Here is a 22,600-nt window from a genome sequence, read left to right as displayed (position 1 = left end):
CCTGCCATTTATGATTGCCAGAGATCTGTCTTAAAATACATATTTCAGCCACTATTATGGCCAAATTCAGAGGAAAGCAATGTCCCTCAGTTGATCCAGCTATTGTCATGAAATCAGCAGGATCATAAAATGCAGGAAGGCAAGATGTAAACTTATCTCAAGAATTTCGGGCACTTATTTCTTAATCAAATATAAGGAACTAACCATCAATTGATGAGAAGGTAACACGTATGATATAGCATGTTAACACTGCACTATAGTAGTTTTATGGCTCATCTAGATGGATTAACCAATGTGTGTGTCAGCTGTGGCTCAGTGGGTAGCACACTCGCCTGTGGGTTCATGTCCCACTCCAAGGACTTGAGCACAAAAGTCTAGGCTGATGCTCCAGTGCAGTGCTGAGGCAGTGCTGTACTGTCGGAGGTGCCGTCTTTTGGATGAGACGTAAAACCGAGCCCGTCTGCTCTCTCAGATGGTCATAAAAGATCCCATTTCGAAGAGGAGCAGGAAAGTTATCCCTGGTGTCCTGGCCAATATTTATCCCTCAATCAACATCACAAGCAGTTTATCTGGTCAGTAACACATTGCTGTTTGTGGGAGCTGGCTTTGTGCAAATTGGCTGCCGCATTTCCTACACTCCAAAAGTACTTTATTGGCTGTAAATCGCTTTGAGACGTTCGATGGTCGTGAAAAGTGCTATATAAATGCAAGTATTTCTTTTTCCCTCAACACCACTAGTTCTGGATATCAACAGAAGTTGCCTCATTTGAAATCACTTAAATAGGTCACTTAATCTTGTGAAACTGAGGTATGCTACGAAATAACTCATGCTTTTTATGTGAAGTACTTTGGGATGTTGCACAACTTTAAAAGCACTATACAAGGGTAATCATACTTTAGCATTTTACCCAGAGCATTACATCAAATGCTTCAGAGATTTAAATGGTGGATAGGTATCAGAAACACTGTTAGACTATTACTTCGAATATTTCTCATGCTCAAAAATCTAACTGATGGCTATCCATTAGCATCAACAGTGGTCGAATGGTGAATTTTAATCCTTGGTATTAATCATTCAATTCTCACTGGTAAAGTTGAGATGTTACCAAACCAAGTAATTGGTAATAACAGAGAACACAATATATACACAAACTCACTGCACTCAAGTCAAACTTTCTCCTTGGGTCAGTATCAAAATACTCGGTACCATCAACTCTTGGCACTCATGTCAAGTCAGTCTTTTAAATAGTTCTGCCTTATCCACCATACAACTTTCCACAAATTTCCCCTTCAAATAACTGAAATCACAGTTCTCAAGACAGAGATAAACCACAGGTATATGCAGTAACAAAGCATTATCCATTACTAATTTGATACAATTTCTTAAATGGACAAAGGCGGTTTCAATTGGAGTTTGAAAACTATTTAACTAACTTTTGCTCTCTACATGGTAAAACTATTCATTGTACTAATAGTGTGTTGTGTTATATTGTGATCAAATATTTCAACATTTATAAGCAATAACTGGATTTTGTAAAGTATACAAATACACTTATTTTTAGAAAATCTCAATGAACACAGAACAGTTCATCGGTTTTTGTTCAGAAATGTGGCCAACCAGCAAAGCTATGCTCATTAGCAGTTTTGGAAAAAAAACTTCTGTTCCAAGTGGTGGTGAAAGTCACGGATATAATCGCACTTCACGCTGGAACCTGTATTTATCATCATCATCGGCAGTCCCTCAGAGTCAAGGATGACTTGCTTCCACTTTAAAAATGAGTTTTCAAATGACTGCAAAGTCCGATGCGGGAACTACAGTTTCTGTCACAGGTTGGACACACTGTGGTTGAAAGGATGCTGGTTGAAGTGCCGGTTTCTTGAAGTGCTTAGTTTGTCATACGCTCCTTCCGCCATTTGCGCTTGGACTCCGCTTGCTCCCGGCAAAAAGACTCGAGGTGTTCAGCATCTTCACGGATAATTCTCTTCCACTGAGATCTTGCGCCAGGGATTCCCAGGCGTCGGTGGGGATGTTGAACTTCAAGGAGGCCTCGAGGGTGTCCTTGAAGTGTTTCCTCTGCCCACCTGGGGATCATTTGCCGTGTCGGAGCTCTGAATAGAGCACTTGCTTTTGGAGTCTCATATCGGCCATACGGACGATATGGCCTGTCCATCGGAGCTGATCGAGCATTGTCAATGCTTCGATGCTGAGGATGTTAGTCTGGGCGAGAACATTGACGTTGATGTGCCTATCCTGCGTGTTGACGATGGTTTGGAGCTCCAAGTGAGCGAAGACGTAAGCATCATCTGCACATTATAATTCAATGACGGAGGATGGCATGATCTTGGATCTGGTCTGAAGGTGACGGAGGTTGAACAGTTTCCCGTTTGTTCTATAGATTATCTCCACTCCAGCGGGAAGCTTACTGACGGTTGTAGTGAGGAAGATCGAGAAGAGCGTTGGTGCAATGACACAGCCTTGCTTCACCCCAGTTCGTATATGAATTGAGGGTGTCCTTGATCCGTTCAAGGACACCCTCAAAGCCTCCTTGATAAAGTGCAACAACCCCACCGGCACCCGAGAATCCTTGGCCCAAGACCGCCCTAAGTGAAGGAAGAGCCGAGGGCGCTGAGCAGCTCGAGTCTCGTCGCCTAGAGCATGCAGAAACCAAGCGCAGAAAGTGGAAGGAGCGTGCAGCAAACCAGGCTTCCAACCCACCCTTTCCTTCAACCACTGTCTGCCCCACCTTCTACAGAGACTGTAATTCCTGCATTGAACTGTACATGCCACCTGAGAACTCACCTTTAGAGTGGAAGCACATTTTAAAGGACTATGATGGATGATGGTCAGGATCACAGTTTGCATGTCATCATGAAGCAAGTGGAGGATGGTGACAAATATTTTTTGAGGACAGCCAAGTTTGAAGAGTCTGCTCCATGATCCTTCATGGTTGAGTGTCAAAGGTTTTTGTCAGGTCAAAGAAGTCCATGTAGAAAGATTGGTGCTGTTCCCTGCATTTCTCTTGAATTTGTCGCGCGGTGAAGATCATGTCCATAATGCCCCTTAGTGGATGGAATCCGCGTTGCGACTCTGGGAGGAGCTCTTCTGCCACAGGATGGTGGTGATGGAGAAGGATTCATGTGATAACTTTCCCTGTGGTAGACAGCAGGGAAATTCCTCTGTAGTTATTGCAATCGGACTTAATCCCTTTCTTGAAAATGGTCACGATTACAGCATCTGAGATCCCCTGGCATGCTCTCCTCCTTCCAAATAAGAGAAATAACCTCATGTATTCTCGCCAATAGTGCTTCTCCACCATGTTTTAGTGCTTGAGGATATTCCATCTGCTCCTGAGGCCTTGTTGTTCCTCAATTGTCCAATGGCCTTTTCAACCTCATGCAAGTTTGGGACTGTACTGAGATGGTGGCGCATGGCATACTGTGGGATGGAGTCAAGTACACACACGTTGAAGACAGAGTCTCAGTTAAGGAGATATTCAAAGTGTTCCTTCCAGCGAGCAGCAACTGCTAAGAAAGCACTATTCAGCCAGCGCCTCACTACCAAGCTGGTGACTCAAAGTGATCCAGAGACGCAGGTTGCTTACGGCACCTGGTCTGCCCTCAAGGCCTCCATAATTAAGACCTGTGAGGAAAGGCTGTCTCATTTGAACAGGAAACACCAAGACTGGTTCGACAAGAACACCAGGAGTTAATAAGCTGCAAGCGCAAGGCATTCTTGAATTGGAAAGAGCCAGACAACTCAAGTGCAAGAAAGCAGATCTAAAGATGTCTGAAGGCCGAGGTCCAACAAAAAAACTCGCGATCTAAAGAACAGGTGGTGGGTGGAGAAAGCACAGGAGATCCAGCAAACTAGCCGACAACCACAACGTGCGTGGATTCTTCAGTGCAGTAAAGACCACCTATGGCCCAAGCACCCAAGGTCCTACCCCACTGCAGTCGAAGAACGGAAAAGTTCTCATCAAGGACAGAGAGGCAGTCAGTGCCCGCTGGAAGGAGCACTTTGAAGATCTGTATTTATACAACATCTTCTGCACTCCAAATGGCTGTCTCTATTTGGAACATGACCAAACGTGTGCGTTAGTTCTGGGCTTTGATTCCACAGAGGCAATAATTTTTTGGTGTCTTCGTTACACCGAAATGTGCTTCCTTTTAAAGAATTACTTAACTTTGATGATCCTGGAGAAATTAAATCCAATCTCAAATTTAAAAAAAAATTACAATTTCAAACTACCTCAGTAGATTATTCTGAAAGTGTTTTTGTTAATTTGAGGATTTGAATTCGTTAACTACTTAAAAAAAATGGAAACCCGGAGATTTTGTCATGCAGTTCTTTCACTTCTGGAACGTGGTTGTAATTAAAGGGGTGGATATTCCTTTTTAACCACCAACTTGGTGGTGGTTCCATTTTTTGACACTAACATTCCTTATAGTGTCAGCTGTGGCTCAGTTCGTAGCACCCTCGCCGTATACGGTTGTGGGTTCAAGTCAGACTCCAGTACAAAAATCTCGGTTGACACTCCAGTGCAGTACTGAGGGTGTGCTGCACTGTTGAAGGTGCTACTTTTTGGATGAGACATTAAACCTAAGGCCCGTTTGCCCTCTCCGGTGGACCTAAAAGATCCCACGGCACTTTTTCGAAGAACAGCAGTGGAGTTATCCCTGGTGTCATGGCCAAATTTTATCCCTCAATCAACATTGAAATAGATTGTCTGGTCATTATCACCTTGCTGTTTGTGGACGCTTGGTGTGTGCAAATTGGCTGCCACGTTTCCTTCTTTACAACAGTGACTACACTCCAAAAAGTACTTCATTGGTTGTAAAGCGCTTTGGGACAGCCTGTAGTCATGAAAGGTTCTTTATAAATGCAAGGCTTTCTTTCTGGTGTTAAGCTGCCAACATGTTGCCAATAATATAATATATATACATGGTTTCTAACCCTAACCACTGGCCCCAGCCCGAACCCTCAAGTCTGAATTCGAACATCAAACCCTAAGTCACAATGTTATTTGGTGCATTTGCAGGGTGACTGTTGTGTCAATAGTCAATGTGTTGCCATCAATTATGCAGGTCAGCCACATTGTCAGTAGTCACTCTCAATATTTAATCAAGCTGTACCAAGGAAAATTAGGTTGGTTCTCAGTGTCATGTATTCAACTGTCATTGTAATCCATGTATAAACTGACCGAAGTTGTACACCATGAGAACACTGACCACTAGGTGGTGAACTTGTGGGAGACACTCCTAACCTGGACCTTCAGGCATAAAAGGGGAAGCTCCACCCATCTTCTCCACTTCAGTACTGGCTAATAAAGGTTACTGGTCACAGAGTGACCTTCTCTGTAGTATGGGCCTCGTGTGCATTTGTACTGTATAGTAAGGACATATTACTCAGCACTGGTTGGCAGAAGCGTGGTTTTGGTGCTGTTTGACGAATATTTTTTTTAAAAATCAGCCAAGCAAGGCAGTCTATCTCAGCTTTTCAAGCAGTAGCACCTTCTTTGTAATGCTTGAAAATTGCATCAAAAAAATGGACCTGGTTTTCGTTGACATAAACATGTCAAATATTTACATTTCAGAGCCTTGAAAAGCTAACTCTTGGAACTAATCATCACTTCCCGAGTTGGGAATAAGCCAACCAGAAGTCAAAATTCCACAGGTCGAACTTCAAAAATAGATATTGAAACATCAGATATAGAGGAAAACAGGTCAGCTTAAAATTTAGAAAAACTGAGAGCATGAGAAATAATGTAAAAGTGGAGTTAAAATAATGAAACTGGAAAGAATGGGCAAACAGGAGAGAATGAGGGGACGTTGTGTATGCTTGCTATTACAGTAGCAAAACTATTACTAACACTTCAATAACTTACTAGAATTTTAATTTTTGTTTCAGTATCAAAGCTCAAATAATGGCCAGTTATCGATCCTGAAATTCACTGGAGTTACTGGCCGTCTAGGAGATAACAATTACATTGAATGTAATCTTACATCAGTATCCAGACAACACCACATAACAGATTATGACTACAAATAAAAATGAGCAAGGCTTTAAAAATCTGGTGCTGTCACTTAAACAATGTTATTCTCTTACCTTAGATGTTCCTTTAGTAGAAAAGTACAATCCAGATCTTCGCAAGACAAAGTAACATTTCTTCCACATCTTCTTTCCCTGCTCTCTAGCATGAAGGTAGCCATGAATCTCAGGACATGTGCTTGAATTTAGGAAATTCTAAACACAAATTTCAGAATTTTAAAGTTAAAGTTAAATAATATGTAGGAAAAAAGACCAACACAATTTTACTTATTTCCTTGAATTTAGATTTCTTGAAATCAGCCAGTTGTGTTGGGGCCTGGACACAAATCTGCTTGGGATCACCAATACGCTGCCCCTCAAGCAGATCTTCGATTCATTCCCTCTCCACAACAGTCTCCAAACCTGGACATTGGTTTTGTGGATACTCCAAGCTGATTCTATCATGTCGCAAGTCAATTTCATCCCATCACTGGACCTCAAACTTCTTTAGATTCTCGTATTGTGTCCTCCTTATTCTCTGTTTCATGACCAGGACATCTCTCTCCTAACTCTCCGCCATGCCGATGTAACCTGAATTCCGTGTGTCCCCATTTGTGTGCGCATTTTGGTTGCCACTTCAACCACGAGTCCATTACATCTATCTCCCTTATTTTCTTCTCTTGACCCCTCAGGCTCTTCTCTCCCGTCTCCCAGTCATGCCACATTTCATTTCTCCCCTCTCTCTCTCTCTCTGCCCACCCCACCCACCACTCCAGTTTCTTTTCACTAATACCAACCATCATCTTAAACCTCCAACACATGCTAGGCGCTCAAACTTCTTGGTCATCAAGATTAAGACCAACTGTTCAGCTGTGCCTGCAGCAAAGGTTAGGCATATTAGAGGCGAGGGTGGGTGTAAACAGCCCTTCAACCTCCCTTTCCTCTCCCAATGCCCATTTTTAAGAGGAACATGGAAGTGTAGCTTGGACCTTGTGCCTAGCTCCTCTGAGAATTGAAGAGAATCAGGCAGCAAGCACAAGACCAAAAACATTTCTTTAGTCGGACACAGATCAGCACTGGAAGTCTTTTGGCTCCTGCTTCTGGATGCCAGCCACATTATCATGCACCTGCTGGCCATTATGACTGACTCGGGATTGTGGGGCCTGCAGCAGTTGCATTTCCCCACCCCCACCCCCACTGTTTTTTCCCCCAGATACAAGACTAGCCAAGAGGCAGGCCTGCATGTGTGGTGTGGGGTCCAGGTTAATGACCTGAATCTGAAAATACGAGCAGGTTCACACAAGGTCAGGCAGAGTGCACTTTAGGTTTGTTCCATCTTCCTCGAGTCCTGATGCCAGCAGAGGGGTGGATAATTGGCCCCAGTATGTTTTGCTATTTACTTTAGAACAAAAGTTTTTCTTTTAAATAGAACGAATGTGTTCCATCCCACAATTTTATAAACGCTGTTTATACAAAAACATTGCCGCACCTGTATTAACTGTGAATGACTTAGACTTCCATTTGTTTCACTGCAACTAGATACCATGTGTTCTGGAAAAAACTGGAGAAAAAGAAAAATCAAACTGTCATGGGATACTTGGCAAGTTGAAGGCAGCAGAATACAAGACAAGTATTATAACAAATATATTAAACTCTGATGAACATTATGGCACGAGATTAAAAAATGAATTTTACTTTTACGTGAAATTCTGTACTTCAAGCATTTGTCCAAATCTCATGCAATTACATAGAACATTTCTTTGACGTTACAAAAAATGTAAAGTTCTAAATCGCCCTCCAAAAGGCACATCAGCAGGCCTTTTCACCACTGCCTTGTGGGCTACCACCAACCTTGCGGTCCTTGATGGTGGCAATGACTAGTAGAAGTCAGGTACATTTAGAGGCTTGCAAGTGGCAGGGAAAAGAAGTTGGGGCAGGGACATAGTGCTAGGCCTCACCACCCAATTCAAATCCAGGCCACAAAATATGTTCTTCAACCTTCAAGCTGTGTGATGTGTAATTGCAATACAACTTCATTTTCACAACAACATTGAGACAGTCCATATACCAGCCAAGGGATTTCCGCTTCTCCACTAGCCAACAAGAGAATTGTCAAACTAAAATCCTGGTTTGATGGATGTAGAGGTGGAAAATCCAGGCTAGAGTTTGAAACACTTTTTACAAGATAATGGATGAAGCGAATGAGTTTAAAAGGCTGGGTGTTTAAAAATCACAAAATATGACAGCTTGATCAACAAGACTGAATTATTATTCTCAACTCTGACATATTAAGGCAGCTTTTCCTCGTATAGCACTTGGATGTAAAAGGTCAACTGGACAGAGCACATTGAAGAAAACTGGGCAGACTGGATGCACACTTGTAATGGTGCCTGTTCAATTTTCCATCCGTTGTTTCAATTGAAGGAAAACTGGGTGGACTCATTTTGCAGGCATACGATCCTTCCGAGTGAATTTTCCTCAGTGCTCCACCCAGGCAATCCATTACTCCCAAGTGTAACATGAGCAAAATCTGGCTTACTGGGCCCAAGTTTCCACATGATTTGCTCCTGATTTTTAGGAGCAACTGGTGTAGAACGGAGTATCTTAGAAATCGGAATTCTCGTCATTTAGTTTGCTCCAGTTCTAGTCAGTAAGAACAGTTTCACTTTGGAACAGAATTTTTTTTTCCAAAAGGGGGCGTGTCCGGCCACTTACGCCTGTTTTCAAAGTTTCGTCAGTGAAAACTTACTCCAAACCAACTTAGAATGGAGTAAGTGAAGATTTTTGTATGCTCGAAAAAACCTTGTCTACACTTTAGAAAATCAGGCGTAGGTTACAAATCAGGCGTAGGGAATGGGGGGTGGGGGGGGGTTTAAAGGGAAGTTTACAAACATTAAACACTTCAGTTTTACAAATAAAGAGCCATCATCAATAATAAATGATAAATATATCAATAAATCAATCAAAAAAAATTAAGAAATAATTTTTTTTTAAATCAATAAAACAAACATTTTCTACTTACCGACTGCAGCACCGGGAGCTGTCCAACAGTGTGCTGGGATGCCTCCCCCCCCCCCAGTGTGTTTCTGACAACGAGGGAAAGGGGGGGAGGGAAGGGAAGGAAGGGGGGAGGGAAGGAAGGGGGGAGGGAGGGATGGGGGGGAGGGAAGGGGGAGAAGGGGGAGAAGAAGGGGATAAAGGGGAGAAAGGGAGTGGGGGGGAAAGGGAGATGGGGGGGAAAAGAGAGATGGGGGGGGAAAAGAGAGATGGGGGGGAAAAGAGAGATGGGGGGGGAAAAGAGAGATGGGGGGGGAAAGAGAGATGGGGGGGGGGAAGAGAGATGGGGGGGGGAAGAGAGATGGGGGGGGAAAGGGAGATGGGGGGGAAAGGGAGATGGGGGGGAAAGGGAGATGGGGGGGAAAGGGAGATGGGGGGGGAAAGGGAGATGGGGGGGGAAAGGGAGATGGGGGGGGAAAGGGAGATGGGGGGGGAAAGGGAGATGGGGGGGGAGAAAGGGAGATGGGGGGGAAAGGGAGATGGGGGGGGAAAGGGAGATGGGGGGGGAAAGGGAGATGGGGGGGGAAAGGGAGATGGGGGGGGAAAAGGGAGATGGGGGGGGAAAGGGAGATGGGGGGGAAGGGAGATGGGGGGGGAAGGAGATGGGGGGGGGAAGAAAGGAGATGGGGGGGAAGAAAGGAGATGGGGGGGAAGAAAGGAGATGGGGGGGGAGAGAAAGGAGATGGGGGGGAGAGAAAGGAGATGGGGGGGGAGAGAAAAGAGATGGGGGGGGGAGAGAAAAGAGATGGGGGGGAGAGAAAAGAGATGGGGGGGAGAGAAAGGAGATGGGGGGGGAGAAAGGAGATGGGGGGGGAGAGAAAGGAGATGGGGGGGAGAGAAAGGAGATGGGGGGGAGAGAAAGGAGATGGGGGGGGAGAGAAAGGAGATGGGGGGGGAGAGAAAGGAGATGGGGGGGGAGAGAAAGGAGATGGGGGGGGAGAGAAAGGAGATGGGGGGGAGAGAAAGGAGATGGGGGGAGAGAAAGGAGATGGGGGGGAGAGAAAGGAGATGGGGGGGAGAGAAAGGAGATGGGGGGGAGAGAAAGGAGATGGGGGGGGAGAGAAAGGAGATGGGGGGGGAGAGAAAGGAGATGGGGGGGAGAGAAAGGAGATGGGGGGGAGAGAAAGGAGATGGGGGGGAGAGAAAGGAGATGGGGGGGAGAGAAAGGAGATGGGGGGGGGAAGGAGATGGGGGGGGGAAGGAGATGGGGGGGGGGGAAGGAGAAGTCGCGGGGAGGCTGAACGGGCCGGGCCCGAGACTTCGGGCAGGGCCCGTCCCCAGCACCAGATTTACAAGTAGGTGGCGTTGGGTCGGGTCGGGGGGAGCGGTGGGAGGGAGGGAGGGAGGTTTGGGTCGGGGGGAGGGAGGTTAGGTTGGATCCAGTCCATGGGCTGGGCCGGGGGGGGGAGCGGGAATCCGGTCCGGTCCAGAGACGGGAGCGGGGGGGGGGGGGGGGGGGGGGGGGGGGGCCGGGAGTGGGAGTCGGGTCGGTGTCGGGTGTGGTCCAGAGGCAGAGGCGGAGGCGGGGGGGGGGGGGGAGGAGTGGGAGTCGGGTCGGGTCCAGTCCGGGTGCTGGGGGGGGGGGGGAAGCAGGAGTCAGGTCGGTGTCGGGTCGGGTCGGGAGCAAGCAGGAGCTGGCCGTGGGAGGAGCCTTATTCATGCAGCCCGAGTGAGGCCATTCGGCCAGGGCTAGGGGCTGCGTGCTTCGGCCCCTCCCACACAGTTTTGGGTACCTGGAGCTACTGCACATGGGCGCCCACTGTAGCGCGCATGTGCAGAGGTCCCGGCACTGTTTTCAGCTCGTGCTGTGCTGCGCCGAGGGCCAGAGGACCTGCAGGGAAGCTGGAGAGTATTTTTTAGGCGCACTTTGTGGCGCGAAAAACGGGCATCCAGGTCGGGACTGCGCCGTTTTAGGCGCGGCTCGAAACTTGGGCCCTATATATTTTTAATATTCTACTACGCATAAATATCCCTTTTATGCAGCAGGTATAGATATAGTAACAAATATAAAGTAACAAAAGATGACATTTGTAACTGTTGAACATATGCATTATACAAAATTGGCTCAGAGGCAGGAAACAAAGGGTAATGGTTGATGTGTGTTTGTGTGACTGGAAGGCTGTATCCAGTGGAGTTCCACAGGGATCCGTACTAGGTCCCTTGCTTTTTGTGGCATATATCAATGACTTGGACTTGAATGTTGGGGGTATAATTAAGAAGTTGCAGATGACACTAAAATAGGCTATGTGGTTGACAATGAAGAAGAAAGCTGTGGATTGCAGGAGGATTAATGAAGGGGAAGTCATGTTTGACTAATTTGCTAGAATTTTAAAAAGGGAGGGAGAACAGCCAGTTGTCGTGGTGCACATTGGTACCAACGACATGGGTAAAAAAACGGGATGAGGTCCTACGAAACGAATTTAAGGAGCTAGGAGCTAAATTAAAAAGTAGGACCTCAAAAGTAGTAATCTCGGGATTGCTACCAGTGCCACGTGCTAGTCAGAGTAGGAATCGCAGGATAGCTCAGATGAATACATGCCTTGAGCAGTTGTGCAGCAGGGAGGGATTCAAATTCCTGGGGCATTGGAACTGGTTCTGGGGAAGGTGGGACCAGTACAAACCGGACGGTCTGCACCTGGGCAGGACCGGAACCAATGTCCTTGGGGGAGTGTTTGCTAGTGCTGTTGGGGAGGAGTTAAACTAATATGGCAGGGGGATGGGAACCAAGGCAGGGAGACAGAGGGAAACAAAAAGGAGACAAAAGCAAAAGACAGAAAGGAGATGAGGAAAAGTGGAGGGCAGAGAAACCCAAGGCAAAGAACAAAAAGGGCCACTGTACAGCAAAATTCTAAAAGGACAAAGGGTGTTAAAAAAACAAGCCTGAAGGCTTTGTGTCTTAATGCAAGGAGTATCCGTAATAAGGTGGATGAATTAACTGTGCAAATAGATGTTAACAAATATGATGTGATTGGGATTACAGAGACGTGGCTCCAGGATGATCAGGGCTGGGAACTCAACATCCAGGGGTATTCAACATTCAGGAAGGATAAAATAAAAGGAAAAGGAGGTGGGGTAGCATTGCTGGTTAAGGAGGAGATTAATGCAATAGTTAGGAAGGACATTTGCTTGGATGATGTGGAATCTATATGGGTAGAGCTGCAGAACACCAAAGGGCAAAAAACGTTAGTGGGAGTTGTGTACAGACCTCAAAACAGTAGTAGTGATGTTGGGGAGGGCTTCAAACAGGAAATTAGGGGTGCATGCAATAAAGGTGCAGCAGTTATAATGGGTGACTTTAATATGCACATAGATTGGGCTAACCAAACTGGAAGCAATACGGTGGAGGAGGATTTCCTGGAGTGCATAAGGGATGGTTTTCTAGACCAATATGTCAAGGAACCAACTAGGGGGGAGGCCATCTTAGACTGGGTGTTGTGTAATGAGAGGATTAATTAGCAATCTCGTTGTGCGAGGCCCCTTGGGGAAGAGCGACCATAATATGGTTGAATTCTGCATTAGGATGGAGAATGAAACAGTTAATTCAGAGACCATAGTTCAGAACTTAAAGAAGGGTAACTTTGAAGGTATGAGGCGTGAATTGGCTAGGATAGATTGGCGAATGATACTTAAGGGGTTGACAGTGGATGGGCAATGGCAGACATTTAGAGACCACATGGATGAACTACAACAATTGTACATTCCTGTCTGGCGTAAAAATAAAAAAGGGAAGGTGGCTCAACCGTGGCTATCAAGGGAAATCAGGGATAGTATTCAAGCCAAGAAGTGGCATACAAATTGGCCAGAAATAGCAGCGAACCCGGGGACTGGGAGAAATTTAGAACTCAGCAGAGGAGGACAAAGGGTTTGATTAGGGCAGGGGAAATGGAGTACGAGAAGAAGCTTGCAGGGAACATTAAGACGGATTGCAAAAGTTTCTAAGATATGTAAAGAGAAAAAGGTTAGTAAAGACAAACGTAGGTCCCCTGCAGTCAGAATCAGGGGAAGTCATAACAGGGAAGAGAGAAATGGCAGACCAATTGAACAAGTACTTTGGTTCAGTATTCACTAAGGAGGACACAAACAACCTTCCGGATATAAAAGGGGTCAGAGGGTCTAGTAAGGAGGAAGAACTGAGGGAAATCCTTATTAGTCGGGAAATTGTGTTTGGGAAATTGATGGCCGATAAATCCCCAGGGCCTGATGGATTGCATCCCAGAGTACTTAAGGAGGTGGCCTTGGAAATAGCGGAGGCATTGACAGTCATTTTCCAACATTCCTTTGACTCTGGATCAGTTCCCATCGAGTGGAGGGTAGCCAATGTAACCTCACTTTTTAAAAAAGGAGGGAGAGAGAAAACAGGGAATTATAGACCAGTCAGCCTGACATCGGTAGTGGGTAAAATTATGGAATCAATTATTAAGGATGTCATAGCAGTGCATTTGGAAAGAGGTGACATGATAGGTCCAAGTCAGCATGGATTTGTGAAAGGGAAATCATGCTTGACAAATCTTCTGGAATTTTTTGAGGATGTTTCCAGTAGAGTGGACAAGGGAGAACCAGTTGATGTGGTGTATTTGGACTTTCAGAAGGCTTTCGACAAGGTCCCACACAAGAGATTAATGTGCAAAGTTAAAGCACATGGGATTGGGGGTAGTGTGCTGACATGGATTGAGAACTGATTGTCAGACAGGAAGCAAAGAGTTGGAGTAAATGGGGACTTTTCAGAATGGCAGGCAGTGACTAGTGGGGGACCGCAAGGTTCTGTGCTGGGGCCCCAGCTGTTTACACTGTACATTAATGATTTAGACAAGGGGATTAAATGTAGTATCTCCAAATTTGCGGATGACACTAAGTTGGGTGGCAGTGTGAGCTGTGAGGAGGATGCTATGAGGCTGCAGAGCGACTTGGATAGGTTAGGTGAGTGGGCAAATGCATGGCAGATGAAGTATAATGTGGATAAATGTGAGGTTATCCACTTTGGTGGTAAAAACAGAGAGACAGACTATTATCTGAATGGTGACAGATTAGGAAAAGGGGAGGTGCAACGAGACCTGGGTGTCATGGTACATCAGTCATTGAAGGTTGGCATGCAGGTACAGCAGGCGGTTAAGAAAGCAAATGGCATGATGGCCTTCATAGCAAGGGGATTTGAGTACAGGGGCAGGGAGGCGTTACTACAGTTGTACAGGGCCTTGGTGAGGCCACACCTGGAGTATTGTGTACAGTTTTGGTCTCCTAACTTGAGGAAGGACATTCTTGCTATTGAGGGAGTGTAGCGAAGGTTCACCAGACTGATTCACGGGATGGCGGGACTGACCTATCAAGAAAGACTGGATCAACTGGGCTTGTATTCACTGGAGTTCAGAAGAATGAGAGGGGACCTCATAGAAACTTTTAAAATTCTGATGGGTTTAGACAGGTTAGATGCAGGAAGAATGTTCCCAATGTTGGGGAAGTGCAGAACCAGGGGTCACAGTCTAAGGTTAAGGGGTAAGCCATTTAGGACCGAGATGAGGAGAAACTTCTTCACCCAGACAGTGGTGAACCTGTGGAATTCTCTACCACAGAAAGTTGTTGAGGCCAATTCACTAAATATATTCAAAAAGGAGTTAGATTAAGTCCTTACTACTAGGGGGATCAAGGGGTATGGCGAGAAAGCAGGAATGGGGTACTGAAGTTGCATGTTCAGCCATGAACTCATTGAATGGCGGTGCAGGCTAGAAGGGCCGAATGGCCTACTCCTGCACCTATTTTCTATGTTTCTAATTCTTTGAGGTTGTAACGAACAGGGTGGAAAGGGGGGAACTAGTGGATGTGGTGCATTTTGATTTCCAGAAGGCATTTGACAAGATGCCATATCAAGGTTACTGCACAAGATAAAAGTTCACGGGGTTGGGAGTAATATATTAGCATGGATAGAGGATTGGTTAACGAACAGAGAACAAATAGTAGGGATAAATGGTTCATTCTCAGGTTGGCAATCAGTAACCGGTGGGGTGCTGCAGGGATCAGTGCTGGGACCCCAACTATTTACAATCTATATTAACGACTTGGAGGAATGGACTGAGTGTAACGTCGCCAAGTTTGCAGATGATACAAAGATGGAAGGAAAAGCAATGCGTGAGGAGGACACAAAAAATATGCAAAAGGATATATAGGCTAAGTGAGTGTGCAAGGATTTGGCAGATGGAGTATAATGTTGTAAAGTGCGAGGTCATGCACTTTGGCAGAAAAAAAATCAAAGAGCAAGTTATTAATTAAATGGAGAAAGATTGCCAAGTGCTGCATTACAGTGGGACCTGGGGGTATTTGTGCATGAAATACAAGAGGTTGGTATGCAGGTACAGCAAGTGATCAGGAAGGCCAATGGAATCTTGGCCTTTATTGCAAAAGGGATGGAGTATAAAAGCAGGAAAGTCTTGCTACAATTGTACAGGGTATTGGCGAGGCCACACCTGGAATACTGCGTGCAGTTTTGGTTTCCATAGTTACGAAAGGATATACTTGCTTTGGAGGCAGTTCAGAGAAGGTTCACAAGGTTGATTCCGGGGATGAGGGGTGTTGACTTATGAGGAAAAGTTGAGTAGGTTGGGCCTCTATTCATTGAAATTCAGGTGATTTTATCGAAACCTTTAAGATTATAAGGGGGCTTGACAAAGTGGATGCAGAGAGGATGTTTCCACTGATACGGGAGGGGAGACTAGAACTGGAGGCCATGATCTTAGATTAAGGGGCCGCCAATTTAAAACTGAGATGAGGAAAAATTTCTTCTCAGAGGATTGTAAATCTGTGGAATTCGCTGCCTCAGAACTGTGGAAGCTGGGACACCGAATAAATTTAAGACAGAAATAGACAGTTTCTTATTCGATTATCGTTTAAGGGGTTATGGAGAGCGGGCAGGGAAGTGGACCCGAGTCGATGTTCGAATCAGCTATGATCATATTAAATGACGGAGCAGGCTATAGGGCCGTATGGCCTCCTCCTGCTCCTATTTCTTATTTTCTTATGTTCTTATGTTCTTATGTCAATGTACCAGTCAGGTGGGCAGAACAGTGGCAAATGGAATTCAATCCGGGTAAGTGTGAGGTAATGCATTTGGGGAGGTCTAACAAGGCAAGGGAATACACATTAAATGGCACGACACTGAAAAGTGTCGAGAAACAAAGGGACCTTGGAGTGCGGGTCCACAGATCCCGGAAGGTAGCAGGCCAGGTAGATAAGGTGGTTAAGAAGACATATGGAATATACTTGCCTTTATTTGTCAAGACATGGAATACAAGAGCAAGGAGATTAAGCTGGAACTGTATGAAACACTGGTTGGGCCGCAGCTGGAGTTGTGTGTGCACTTCTGGTCATCACAATACAGGAAAGATGTGATTGCACTGGAAAAAGTGCAGAGACAATTTACAAGAATGTTACCTGGACTGGAGAATTTTGGCTATGAGGAAAGATTGGAGAGGCTGGGTCTGCTTTCTTTGGAATAGAGGAGAAAGACCTGATTGAGGTGTATAAAATTGTGAGGGGCCTGGATAGGAAAGACCCGTTACCCTCGGCAGAGGGGTCAACAACCAGGGGGCATAGATTTAACCTCATTGGGGGTGAGGTTTAGAGGAGATATGAGAGGAAATGTCTTCACTCAGAGTGTGGTGGGGGTCTGGCACTCACTGCCTGAAAAGGGTGGTAGAGGCAGAAACCTCACCACATTTAAAAAATACTTGGATATGCACTTAAAAGTGCCGTGACCGACAGCTACAGACCAAGAGCCTGAAGGTGGGATTAAGCTGGATAGGTCTTGGTTGGTCGGCGCAGACACGATGGACTGAAATGGCTTCCTACCGTGCTGTAAATTTCTATGATACTATGAAGTAATGAATGGAAAAACCATGTGCCATGTACATATGAATTTCCAATTTGCACTGCCAGTGTGCAAAGCTCCATAACCAGAGCATTGACATAAAAATATGGCCTCATATTGCATGTTTATAAACAAAAATGTCACTTTTTTTTTTCCACAATGTTGTTTTCCTTTTAATAATCATCCACTGCAAACACAAGCCACATCAGCATTAATAAAATCTGAAAATTAGGTCCATGACATTAGTTCATTTCCTTGTAAAATTGCTGATTTCACTTACCGTTGGGTTTTTAAAGAATTCATATTTGGCATAATTTTTCCTGAAGTATAATCTGCTCTCAGTATCCACCCCCCAAGTTGATTGTAACTGAATCACTGATTCATGATCTTCTACAATTCTTTCTATACAAAAAAAAAATCAAAGGATAAATGACAAACATAATTCTAGAAGTATTGGGGCTAAGTTTCAACAGGAGTTGCTCCTATTTTTTTTGAAGCAACTAGTTTATTTTGGTGCATCTTAAAAATCGCAATTCTCCACATTTAGTTTGCTCCAGTTTCAGTGAGTTAATTCAGTTTCTTTTTAGTTCAGTTTCTTTTTCCAGAAGGGGGCCCTACCAGCCACTTACGCCTGTTTTGGCCATTTAAGTTTAGACAGCCAATAGTTCCTCCAAACTAACAGGCCAGCGTATGTGTCCACTTTTGTACGCTCAGAAAAATCTTGCAGACACTTTAGAAATCAAGCGCAGGTAGCCAGAGATAGCTCCGGGGTGGGAGGGGGGCCGGAGGGAAGTTACAGGATTTTCCAAGGCACTAAACACCTTAACATCATTAAAGAAGCATAAGTACATTTAGAGCACTAAGCACTAAATAAAGTACAAAAATAAGCATTCAATAATAAATAAAAAATACAAAGAAAGCACCAAGACTGACAAAGCACAAAAAATAAGAAGCAAATAATTAATAAAAAAATAGAAGGAACCCTGCACCTAAAGCACCAAGACCAAAGTAATAAGCAATCAATCAGTAACAAATAAAAAAAATAGAAGTCCTACCTGTATGTGAAGGGAAGGCAATGGGCCGCTGATGAGGGAGAGGGGAGGAGGGAAGGAGGGGGGGCAGGGGCGCGGGAAGGAGGGGGGGGGGGGCGCGGAGAGGGGGGACCGCGAGTGCGGGGGCCGTGGCCAGGTGGGCGAGGGGGCCGCGAGGTGGCAAGAGGAAGAAGAGGAAGTGGGGGGAGTGAGGAGGGGAAGGGGGGGTGGGGGGAGGATTGGAGAGGAGGGAGGGAGGGGGGGCAGCCTGCCCAGGTCCCATCCTACTCACGTCTTGCCCCCAATTTTTTTGCATTTCCTGCTACCCCCGCCCCCCCCCGAACATCTCCAAGACAGTCCCAAGGAACACTTGGTGGCCTCAGTCATCTTCCTTCTTGATGGTCACTTTTGCCAGCTCCTTCTCCCTTTCTTGTTTGGCCTTCTGTTCCTGGGATCTCCTGTCTCCGATGACTGACATTGCTGTTTGTTCCCTCGCAGGTCACGGCAGGGAGCCCATTCGGATAGTGCTAGGGGTGGCGTGCCTCGGACCCCTTCCACACATGCACACAGAATCTGGTGGCAAGGAGCTACTCTAGCATGCATGTGCAGAGGTCCCGCCGGGACCTGGCTCCTTCCCCTACGCCAGGGCCTACATCAGTGCTGCTGCATGGAGAATACGAAGGTAAATAATTGGCGCTGTTTGTTCTAAAATGTCGGCGTACCTCAGAGGTGCGCCATTCCACCCGTGAGTGCAAACTTGGGCCCTTTAATCCTTTGTTTTTCCTTTACAATTCAGTTCATAAAGTTCAATTTCACCCATGTCCCACATGACTAGATCAAGGTGTTATTTATTTTACTAATGGATGGAGAATTACCATCACGTAGCTGTGATAATAAAAAGACCACAGTGGAAGGAATCAACTGTTTACATTGCATGCATTTGATGCATCAAGTTAAAAGTATAATTTGCTCTGTGCTCCCTAATGACAGAACAGTTTTATCCTTGGAGCAGGATAACTGGAATATTCCCAGGTTCAACTGCTAGTTTATGCCGTTTGCTAATCTCAGCTGGAGAGATGTTCGAAGCATTACAATGGTCTTCAGTGACTCTGATGCCCCACACAGTTGTGCAACTTGGGGAATTTACCAGAAGTCAACTGGTGGCATAATACCATGGACCAGAAAAAGAGTTGGCATTTTCAGAGAAAGGATCGAAAGGGGAGAACATTTGAGAAATAAAAAGATACAAATGATCAGTTATTTTTAAAGAAAACAACAAAAATACAACCGGGTGAACATTCCAAAGTTAGAACATGCTCAATGATGCTACAAGATGCAAGCTCAAGCAGTTTGTGAGTTGCCAAAGCCCCATTTCACCAGTATTCTGCAAGACAGCTTTTATTTCTCAAACAGTTTTTGGATAAGCAGAATTTACTGTTTGTGGTTGACCATTGGCATTCATATGTTTACGCAAACTACCGCCATTGGTCACCATTACAATCAAGTTCTTGCAGGTTTCATATTGCGCAAGAGGAAGGATGTTGAGTTAAGGTTAAAATTGGATTGCAACAGTGCTTTAATGAAAAATGTGTCCTTTCATTGGGTTTTATACTGTTGTATGTTACGTTACATTACATAACTCTAATTCTAATGATTTACAGGGACATTACATCAGAATATAACTATATTGATGATTAAGTAATGGCATTTTACGATGTTGTTTAAAGAGGGGGCAAATTCCAGGGTTTTAAAACCACGCTGAAGTACCAAATACTACTCAATACAGTAATTTGTTTTGCTGGTACAGGTGGTGGTGGGGTGGGGGTGGAGATGAGGGGGGGAGATGGGGGGCGGGGGGGAGAAAATTACATTATTTGAGAGTTCAAGAAAATATTTATGGGCAAGGTGAAATGATCGGCGAAAAGCTTGAACACATGCTCCACTCATGTTAACAAGTTGCATGAACCTTTTCTTGCAAGGATGGATTTTAGAAAAGAAACTAGCGTTTTACTAAAACTGCCGAGGGATAAACATCAATTCCTGGATCATAACGGAGCTGTTTAGCCTTTTCATGAATAAGTATCTACTGCAGCAATTCCAAAATAACCCCATTTTGTAATAAAAATCTGAATCACAAATGAACACCACTTAATTGTTGTCAACATGAAAGCACACATTTGATTAATAAATGAACTTACCCTTCCAGTTGAAGATAGATAACCCTTAGGCATGACTCAATACCCACACTATTTACCCATCTTAGAAAGTGGTGCTCATTATGGGCCCAAGTTTCCACAAGAAAAAAACGGGCGCCCCTACAAGCTGGGCGCCCGTTTTTCGCGCCTAAAAAAATCCTCGGTATTCTGCACCTACTTACAGGTCCTGTGGCACTCGGCGCAGCCAGCACGAGCTGTGGGGGGGGCGGAGTCAGGTCCCTGCGCTGAAAACAGTGCCGGGACCTCTGCACATGCGTGCTACAGTCGGCACGCAAGTGCAGTAGCTCCAGGCGCCGAACTGTGTGGGAGGGGCCAGAAGCACGCAGCCCCTAGCCCTGGCCCAATGGCCTCACTGGGGCTGCGTGAATGAGGCTCCTCCCACGGCCAGCTCCTGCTCCTGCTCCCCGCCCGACCAGACCCGACACTCGCTTCCCCCCGCCGACCAGACCCGACACTCGCTTCCCCCCACCCACCCCGCCGACCAGACCCGAGACCCGCTCCCCCCCCGCCCCGACAACCGAGACCCGCTCCCCCCCGCCCCGACCGAGACCCGCTCCCCTACCCCCGCCCCGAGACCCGCTCCCCCGCCCCGACACCCAAGACCTGCTCCCCCGCCCCGACCCGACACCCGCTCTCCCCCCCCGGCCCCGACCCGAGGCCCGCTCCCCGCCCCGACCCGAGGCCCGCTCCCCACCCCCCGACCCGACCCCCGCTCCCCGCCCCGACCCGACACCCGCTCTCCCCCCTCCTCCGACCCGAGACCCGATCCGACACCCGCTCTCCCCCCCCGACCCGACACCCGCTCTCTCCCCCCGCCCCCCCTGACCCGACACCCGCTCCCCCCCCCGACCTGACACCCGCTCCTGTTCCCCGACCCCCCCCCCCTCTCTACCCCGACCCCCCCTCTCCTCTCTTTCCCCCCCCCCCTCTCTTTTCCCTTCCCCACCCCCCCCCTCAGGTTTTTTCAGTTCTACAAAAATCTTCACTGGCGCCATTCTACTTTAGTTTGGAGTACATTTTCACTGTGGAAACTTTCAAATCAGGCGTCAGTGGCCGGACACGCCCCCTTTTGAAGAAAAAATTCTGTTCTAAACTAGAACTGTTCTACCTGACTAGAACTACAGAAAAAAAAATGTGGAGAATTGCGATTTCTAAAATAGTCCGTTCTCCACCAGTTGCTCCTAAAAATCAGGCGCGAATCATGTGGAAACTTGGGCCCTATGCAACTGTTTTATTGCATTACAGATTTTTAGGGCTAAACTAGTGTAAATATCACACTGTTTAACCTCAATGTGCTATAAAATTTCACAAACAAATGCTCTATTTAATTCACGTTCACAGTACATTTCTACAGCAGAATATTAACACATAAGAATCCCATCTCAAAAGAGCTACTTAAATATTAAAGCACATCTTCCATGTATAGTCTTCTAATTTGAAGCTGATTAATTCATGTTGAAATTTTGCAAAAACCACAAAAATCTAATATTTATTTCAATTTGAATGAACAGAAGGAAACTAAGAAAGCCCTTCTGTTTTTTCTTCCAGTTTTACTATAATGCAAAAAGGTTTCATAATTTAACAGTTAATTATGATCATTTGGTTAAAAGGCAGAGTTTGTTGTAAGCCTATTGATTGCGTTCAATCTTGTAGTTTATAAGAATATCTGCAAATCTCCGTTCAGTTTTACAACTTAAGGGTTCCATAGCATAGTTTTTCTTAAAAACACTCCAGCCATTGAACCTCCCATCCCATTAACATTCTGATGATGGGCCTGCATCTATTACAAGCATAGGCCTTACTCGGCTCAATTAGGGAGGGCACTGAAATCCAGAGCAGTATTCCCTTGAGTATTGAAGATTGATGGGTTATCTGATCGAGGTGTTTAAAATGTTAAGATAGAAAAACTATTTCCTCTGATGAAGGAAAAAGAAAATCAAGAATGCAGGGATATAATCCTAAAATTAGAGCAAAGCCTTTTAGGAGAGAAATCATGAAGCACTTTTTCCAAATAGAGAAATCTGAAATTCTCTGTCCAAAAGGCTATGGATGCAAAGACAAGTGGAGCTTTTTATGACTTCACGAACACTCTACAAGATGGCTCTTAACTGTCAACATGTGACTTTTCCACATGACCCTTTTATTCTATTTACATCAGTAGTTGCATTACATCGGTTGACCACTAGATGGAGTATACACTTCTCTCTCCTTATTGAAGACAGAAGAAAATCATTACATCAGATCAGCCATGATCCAACTGAGTGGCAGAGCAGGCTTGAGCTGAATGGCCTACTCCTGTTCCTATGGGGGTGGAAATCCAACTTAATAGATCATCCCTTCCTTTTATACTCTATCAGCTGAGAAATAAATGCTACCAAGCATTAAAGAGGAATATTGGAAACTTTTTGTACAT

The 22,600-nt window shown here is 45.6% G+C and overlaps 1 protein-coding gene across 2 annotated transcripts in view; it reads right to left on the bottom strand.

Moving 5' to 3' along the window:
• Positions 1–22,600, bottom strand: part of grb14 (growth factor receptor-bound protein 14) — a 185,844-nt gene that overhangs the window by 86,219 nt on the left and 77,025 nt on the right. For both annotated transcript variants that reach the window (XM_070875533.1, XM_070875534.1), the window contains exons 3-5: positions 17,221–17,342; positions 7,518–7,589; positions 6,107–6,244 (exon numbers count right to left, since the gene is read on the bottom strand). In XM_070875533.1, the coding sequence (XP_070731634.1) occupies positions 6,107–6,244; positions 7,518–7,589; positions 17,221–17,342 (332 nt within the window). The remainder of the gene's footprint in view (positions 1–6,106; positions 6,245–7,517; positions 7,590–17,220; positions 17,343–22,600) is intronic.

The sequence above is a fragment of the Pristiophorus japonicus genome, chromosome 3, assembly GCF_044704955.1.
Source record: "Pristiophorus japonicus isolate sPriJap1 chromosome 3, sPriJap1.hap1, whole genome shotgun sequence".
Classification (NCBI taxonomy): domain Eukaryota; kingdom Metazoa; phylum Chordata; class Chondrichthyes; family Pristiophoridae; genus Pristiophorus; species Pristiophorus japonicus.
The sequence above is the reverse complement of the archived record's forward strand: the minus strand, read 5'-3'. Positions and strand labels throughout refer to the sequence as shown.